Source organism: Orycteropus afer, unplaced genomic scaffold (assembly GCF_000298275.1).
Source record: "Orycteropus afer afer isolate SDZICR_OR568_19922 unplaced genomic scaffold, OryAfe1.0 scaffold00134, whole genome shotgun sequence".
In the NCBI taxonomy this organism is placed as follows: domain Eukaryota; kingdom Metazoa; phylum Chordata; class Mammalia; order Tubulidentata; family Orycteropodidae; genus Orycteropus; species Orycteropus afer.
The window spans coordinates 6608311-6616591 of NW_006921721.1; the positions used below are offsets into that span (position 1 = coordinate 6608311).

At 39.7% G+C, this 8281-nt stretch overlaps 1 protein-coding gene across 1 annotated transcript in view; it reads left to right on the forward strand.

The window, feature by feature from the left end:
* The window catches only part of LOC103200704 (phosphatidylinositol 3,4,5-trisphosphate 3-phosphatase TPTE2-like), a 93640-nt gene that overhangs the window by 46427 nt on the left and 38932 nt on the right, over positions 1 to 8281 (forward strand). Inside the window, exons 8-9 of the mRNA XM_007945254.1 lie at positions 475 to 555; positions 3340 to 3449. Of these exons, the coding sequence (XP_007943445.1) occupies positions 475 to 555; positions 3340 to 3449 (191 nt within the window). The remainder of the gene's footprint in view (positions 1 to 474; positions 556 to 3339; positions 3450 to 8281) is intronic.

The window sequence follows — 8281 nt, forward strand, 5'->3', positions numbered from 1 at the left end:
CAATCCTACTTCCGTAGTGATACTGCCTCGGAAACCCAAGGAGGGGTCGCTATGAGTCGGGGCCGACTCGACGGCACATAACAACAACAACAGCTTAAAACATAAAACGTTTGAAAACCACTGATCTAGAACCTTAGACTGAGAGCCAGGAAACCTTTGTTCAGGGCCATTTCTCTCCATATGTGTCTCCATGATAGCACATTGGTTTTCTTTTGGTCTCAGTCTTCTCATCTGTAGGAAGGGTTGAACCAGGTAGTCTTTAAGGTTTTCCAGCTCTTAACTTCCATGTCTTTATGATGCTTTGAATGAGAGCAAGTTATAATGTGGCTTTGTTAATTTTGTTATTTTGAGTAGCTTCTGCCCAAAGATCAGTGACTTAAGGAAATCAAAAGTCTTTAAAAAGTTTAAGTATGACTTACACAGGAAAGGTAAAAGTACAGATGACCCATGGTTGGATTTTCCCCTTTTCTGTAGGAAAGCCTGCATCATTTTGGAAAATGCCGAACAGATATAACCACTAGCTCTAAATTTCAGGGAATAGAAACACCTTCCCAGGTAAGTTTTCTTTTAAAAAGGGAGGGACATAGTTCTTTGGGGAAATAGGCTAAGAGTGGCACTTACTATTTGGTTCCATTTAGACTCTTCTCCCTGGGTGATCAAGCAGCAGCAGTGGGTACCTGTGACAGGCCAAGTGGTCTTGATCCCTCCCAGAGCCTGAGAGGGTGTGCTGCTCGTGCTTTGGGGCACTGGGTTCTCCCTAGAGCACTCCACATTCTATTTTCTTTTGGTTATTGTTTACAGAGTTCGTGAGTTGATTATCTTCTTAAAGTAGGAAGGTCTCAGCCCTAAGATTCCAACCCCAGGGGGGAAAAAAGTAATCAGCCTTTTATTTCCCTTTAGAGAGGAACCAAATCTTACACAAACCTGTACAGGGTCAGTTCAACTTGTGGAGAACATTTGAAAGAGAAAAGAAAGAGGAAATTAGCATTTTTTCAAGAACCTATTATATACAGGACACTATTGCATTTTTCTATATCTCATTTAATTCTCATATCCCATGTGAAATATATACTGTTACCCTGTTTTTACCTTTTAAAAATTATTATGCTTTATTATAGAAATTTTTCAAACATATAAAAGTTAAGAGAATCATGTAATAAATCCCGTTATTCTCATCATGTACCTTCAACAATTATTTTTGCACACAGCCAATCATGTTTCATCTGTTCCCTTCTTACTCTCCTCATTCCCCCACTGGCCACTCTCCTAAATCCAAATTGTATTGAAGCAAATCTTAGTCATCAAATCATTTTATACCACAAATAGTTCAGTAGGACATCTAAGATAAAGACTCTTTAAAATAAAAGAAATACAATCTTAATACCACATACTACACCTAAACATATCCTAACAGCTTAATAACACCTACATAATATCAAATATCTAGTTCATGCTTAAATTTCTGTAATTGTCTTTAACTTTAAATTTTTTTAAATTTGACTTATTTCTATCAGGATCCAGCAAAGTCTACATATTTCATTTGATTGCTATGTCTCCTAAGAGTCTTATTCTTTTAATTTAAAGGCTCCCACTTCTCTTTTTTTTCTCTCTTATGATTTTTTTATTAAAGAAACCAGGACATTCATCCTAACGAGTTTACAACATTCTAGACTTTGCTGAACCATGCTAAGGGTTTTATATTCGTTAACTCATTTAATACTCTCAAAAACCCTGTGAGAAGGCACTATTATAATTCCCACTTTACAGATTGAGGTTCTGAGATATTAATCTTTTGAACCAAGAACTCAAATGGAAAGTTTCATACTCTGAATCTCATTATTTCTCGTGATAGGAATTAGATAGAGAATTAACCCTTAACTTTGTTAGCAGGCCACACTAACTGCTGGTCCTAGATCTTTATAGTTTAGGGCAAAAGAGCTCAACGTTAGTCACTGACACTTACTCACCACACTCATGCAAAAAAAGGTAGACATGAGCCATAGTCTAAGAGTAATACACCAACTTCCTAAAGTCCATTTCTAAATGTGCCATCACTGTATTCAAAAATCATAATGGTCCACACTGCCAAAGTAAACAAATCCACGTTTTCACCTGGCACTCAAGATCTTCTACAATTTGATTTTTCTAACCTTTTCTTCCATTATTGGCAATCATATATCCCATAAACTATATATATAAACCATAAACAGGTGTATTAAATTCTTTTATAAGCCCTTGTTTTAGGCTGTAGGAGAATGAAGGGTGAGAACAAAAGCAGCTTGAGGGCTATGGTGGGGTCACAAGCCTTTAGTGAGAGGCAGAGAATCTGGTGGCAGGGGCCAAGGGGATGTTAGGTGTAGCTCCTTTGACTGAGTCTCCTGAACACCTCCCCTTCCCTGTTTCTTCTGAAGTTATACAGTTTCTCTAACTTTAAGCCAAAACAGGAACATCATAGGTTACAACTGTATCTCTTCTAATTCGCTGGGTTAGCAACACAAGGGCTCAGCCTCAGGCTTGAGAGCCATGTTGGCAAAGACTCACTATGGAGTTCCTTCTGTGTGGGGTGGTAGTTCTCAGATACCATTACTTTGTAACCTTGCATTGTGTGCCATTACACTAACCACATTTCACCCACTCTGAACCTATTTCATGTCCACCTCTTTCCAATGGAAAACATGGAAGTTCAATTTATTAATAAGTCCACTAGATTCAGTGTTAGACCCAAGGGGAGCCTTAGTGAGCAGCTTGCTATAGGACAGGGTGAGAGTATTCCAAGGCTTCCTTGCAAAAATAGTGTTAGGGAAGTGGAGCATGAAGCAGCTCTTAGCTGGCAGGGACAAGAAAAGAATGGTATGCAATCTACTAATGACTTATGGAGGTCTTCCTCTTGAGTTTTCACATATGCTATTCCCCATGCCTAGGAGACAACTCTTTGTGTCCGCCAAATCATAAATTTTCCCCTAACGCAATCACAACTAAACGTCTACCCCCATATCAACTCTTTTCAGCTGCATCTTGCTGTACTGTTTTAGCTGTTTTGTTGTTTTTTTCTGGTTAGTTGCCCTCTCAGTCAAACAACCTGCAAGCAAGACCTGCCTCCTTACTGCTACATACATCCCCGCAATAATTAGTTCATTTTTTCTGAGGTAGTTGTGAAGCAACATACATAAAAATACATACCTATTTAATCGACACCCAATAATTATTTCCTTCATTACAGTTGTTTCCTTAATTAACTACTGTCCTAAACCAGCTCTGTTAAAAAAAAAAAAAAAAATTAGGAAAGTTGACATTAAACTTTTTATCTCCACCTAGATTGAGGCTTCTATTATTTTTCAGAATAGGTATGTTGGATATTTTGCCAAAGTGAAAAATGACTACCACTGGGATCTTCCTCCAATCAAATTCCTCTTTTTAAAAAGCATTGTTATTTATTCAATTCATGGTAAGTGCTTTAGGAATGTATAATTGAAGAATTGAGCAGGAGGGTTTTGTTCGTAGCTGTGTACACAGACAGTCCCACCTCCCAGCTGTCTTTTTATGTATCCTTATGTATTAACTGTCCGTACCCACGGAGTTGTCCATTAGCTCAGTGATCCTGTGGCTATATTGTCAACTCTTAGATTTCTTTTCCCAACTCTTGTCTTGCCTTTACATATATCACCAATTTGGACAGCTCCAGTCCTTTCCTCCTTTTCCTCTTCTCATTGCTATTCTGGCCTCACCCAGAGTAGACTTTCCAGGGTAGAGCCTCTGACAGAGGAGAGAGGATGGGGTTGTTCACCCTTAAGGCCACTTCTTTCTCACGCTCACTTCTAGTTCAGGGCTCATTAGTGCAGGCATCATCAGGCCTCATATCGTTTTCTCAATGATGCCTTTCAGGGACCCCTTTCTGCTCATCTCTTTCCCTTTCCTCCCCCACTAGCAAAATTTTCTCCCCAGAAATCTCCATCCAGATGTCTTAAATATCTGAACTGCAAATGAATTTTACTTTGTTACCCATTAGTTCTTTTTACAAATATCTATTGAGTACCTGCTTTGGGTGGGCCCTGTGCTAGTGCTTCCATGCCCTGTGGAGGCTCTGGTGGTATGCAAAGGAAAGACATGATAACGGACTGTGCATGGTGCTCTGGGCACACAGCCCAGCCTGGGGTCAGGAAAAGCTTCCTGAAGGGCAGCACTTAAGCCCACCTTGGCCTCCCTATGTGAATCTGTGTGAAAACGGAAAAGGTTAGGAAAAAGCTGAGCTCATGCAGAGGGGGCTTTTCAATCCCCTGGCTCTTACCAATTATTACCAGTAGACAAAATTCTTATAAACTTCAAAAGAGCTAACCTGCTTCAGGAATATAAGGAGAGAGATGAAATCATGACATTTCACCATTGTCCTGGGAGGCAGGAAATTTAGTTTCATTTAGAAGCATCGTCTGCTTCTGGGACTTGAGAAAGAAAGGACAGAAAGCATCTCTCTTCCCACTTACCCATCACCCACCTGGCTTCCTTTGCACTCTGGCAGTGGGATTCAGGATGACCCCATGTGGAGAGGATGGGGTGTGGGGTGCTTGGCTTTCACTGCCAGAGATACAATAAGGGAGAGATGCTTCTGAATCTTATAAGCAAAGCTCTGCATCCTTTTCTAACAGCGAGATTATGGAACATGGTGAGGCGCCAAATGTGTGCCTCCTGGGTAGGGCCAGGTGCTGGTACCCAGCCAGACAGTCAAGTTTACTTAGCCTTCTGAAGAACAAGATCTAGACATATTTCCTTTGACGCTGAGGTCCATTTATTCATAAATAAAATAATCCTTTTAAAAACATAAAAATGACATAGCCCAAATATAAACTACAATTGTTAGTTAAAATGCAAGTTGCTTTTTTTCAGATTGTTTATGTATGTTTATTTCTTCTACACATATCCCCACCACCTCTTTTTGGTGATGAAGTATTTTGATGGATATCACAGACAGATTAAATATGTTTCTGGCTTCCAAAAGCAAACTTCAACTCAGTGACATTGTTTCTGTGAGAGATTTTGACCTAGAAGTCCAATCAAGTATTGTACAGGCAAACCCTTGAAACAACACCTATGTATAAAAATGACCAAGTGTTTGTGAAAAAGGGCTTTGTAAACTGCATGGTCCTCTACAAAGTCCAGTATGACTACTTCTTGGGACATGTGTGAATCATGAGATACAGGGTTGTAGTGGCTAATAGGTTCTGATCTCATTCAGAACCTCAACTGTTGTCAGACATCCCCAGGGGAAGAGGTGCCCAGGTTTGCTCTATAGGCGTGTAGGGGTGGGGCTAGCAGGGCCCTTGCTCCTCCTACTGTCCACACTTGGTGGGCCCCAGCAAAATAACATGTACTTCTTTACACTGAAATGTGAGCGGCAACAAGGTCTGCTGTTAGAGCAGTTTCTTCCACTAAGACATTTAAAACCAACTGTGAAATCCAGTTGGTGGCATGACAGCTTGTATTGTACCCTGAGTATACTCTGCCTCAGTTTCCTCTTTCTTAACAGTGGCAACAACAGGATCTACTTTGTTAGTATTAACTATTCCAAGCAGACAAAGAGGCACCAATGTCTAATCTTTTAGTATAATAGAGTTTTAATGTAGTTCTCTAATGTGAACCATGACCGAGGCAGTATCTCTATGGAAGTAGATTGCCCAACCTTCCTTCCAAGGAGTGGCTGGTGGGTTTGAACTGCCAGCCTCCTGGTTAGCAGTCAAATGTCTTAGGCACTATGCTACCAGAGCTCCCAACAATACAAATAGTTTCTCATAATACCAAGTTAAAAAAAAAAAGTTTAACAAGTTCTAGAATTATGTTGTCTCAGCCTGATATCCTATCCTAAAACTATGATTTCTCTATTAAGAATATCTTGGGTTTTGTTTAAACCACACGGAGGCATAGTTTAGTTAAAACTTTAACTTGCAGATCTAGAGAAGAGGGGACTTCATCCAAATTTAGAGGTACTGCAGGTGAAATCAGGTAGAGAGTTTCTTGGTTTGGTTTCCTACCTCAGGCTAGCATAAAATGTTGGTAGGTGCCATCCAGTCATTTTCAACTCATAGTCACCCTATGTGATAAAGTAGAACTGCCCCACATAAAACAGTCTTTTAAAAGTCCAATCTGAGATTCCTTAGGAAGACTTCTAGACAGAAGTTGATTTCATGGCCTTAGCAGCTGTTCAATATTGTATGAGTTTAAGAACTGCAGAGCACACTTAATGTTGCCTGTATGTTGTTGTTGTTGGGTACTGTCAAGTTGATTCCGACTCATAATGACCCAATGTAAAACAGAACGAAACACTACCTGGACCTGTGCCATCCTCACAATTGTTGGCATGTTTGAGCCCATTGTTGCTGCCACTGCATCAGTCCATCCCATTGAGGGGCTTCCACTTTCATGCTGACCCTCCATTTTACCAAGCATGATATCCTTTTCCCAGGACTGGTCCCTTCTGGCAACATGACCAAAGTACGAGAGGCAAAGTCTGGCTATTCTGGCTTCTAAGGAGCATTCTGTCTGCACTTCCTCCAAGATGGATTTATTCGTTTTTCTGGAAGTCCACGGGATAGTCAGTATTCTTCACCAACACCACAATTCAAACGAATCAATTCTTCTGTGGTATTCTTTATTCATTGTCCAGCTCTCACATGCATATGAGGCTATTGAAAATATTGTGACTTGGTCACGCACACCTTAGTCTTTAAGGTCACATCTTTGCTCTTAAACACTTTAAAGAGGTCTTTTGCAGCAGATCTGCCCAATGCAAAATGTCATTTCATTACTTGACTGCTGTTTCCATAGGCGTTGATTGTGAATCCAAGTAAAATGAAATCCCTGTCTACTTCATCCTTTCCCCATTTATCATGATGTTGCTTATTGGTCTAGTTATGAGGATTTTTATTTTCTTTATGTTGAAGTATAATCCATACTGAAGGCTGTAATCTTCCATATTCATCGGTAGGTGCTGCAAGTCTTCTTCGCTTTCAGCAAGCAAGGTTGTGTCATCTGCATCTCACAGGTTGTTAATGAGTCTTCCTCCAATCCTGATGCCATGTTCTTCTTCATATAGTCCAGCTTCTCAGATTATTTGCTCATAATAAAGATTGAATGAGTATGGTGAAAGGATACAACCCTGACACACACCTTTCCTGATTTTAAACCACGCCGTATTCCCTCATTCTCTTCAAATGACTGCCTCTTGGTTTATGTAGAGGTTCCTTATGTGCACAATTGAGTGTTCTGTAATTCCCATTCTTTGCAGTGTTATCCATGATTCAATGTAACTCACAAAGTGGAATGACTTTGCATAGTCAATAAAACACAAATAGACATCTTTCTGGGATTCTCTGCTTTCAGCCAAGATCCATCTGACATCAGCAATCTTATTCCTTGTTCTATGGCTTGAATTTCTGGCAGTGCCCTCCCAATGTACTGCTGCAACCGTTTTTGAATTATCTTCAGCAAAATTTTATTTATGTGTAATAGTAATAATATTGTTTGTTAATTTCCACATTCTGTTGAATCACCTTTATTTGCAATGGGCACAAATATGGATCTCTTCCAGTTGGTTGGCCAGGTAGCTGTCTTCCAAATTTCTTGGCATAAACAAGTGAATACCTCCAGCACTGCATCCATTTGTTGAAACATCTGAATGGGTATTCCGTCAATTCCTGGAGACTTGTCACCAATTCCATCAGTGCAGCTTGAACTTCTTCCTTCAATACTATTGGTTTTTGATCATATACTACATCCTGAAATTGTTGAGCATCAACCAATTCTTTTTGGTACAGACTTTGTGAGTTCTTTCCACCTTTTTTGATTCTTCATGCATCATTCAATATTTTCCCATAGAACCTTCAATATTGCAACTCAAGGCTTGAGTTTTTTCTTCAGTTCTTTCAGCTTGAGAAATGCCAAGCAATGCCTGTATGGTAAATTAAAATTCTCATTTCATCTAATAAATAATAAGGCCAATTAGAACACTCTTCTTTCTTTAAGATTATTATAATCACAGCAGAAGGGAGATGGAGAGACTATCAGAAAAAAGTGTGAAAGACTTTGAAATATGGGCAGTATCCAACAAACATATGAAGAAATGCTCACGATCATTAGCTATTAGAGAGATGCAAATCAAAACAACCATGAGGTACCATCTTGTTCCAGCACTAGTAGCTAAGTTCAACAAGACAGAAAATAACAAATGCTGGTGAGGTTGTGGAGAGATTGGGACTCTCATACACTGCTGGTGGGACTGTAAAATGGTACAACC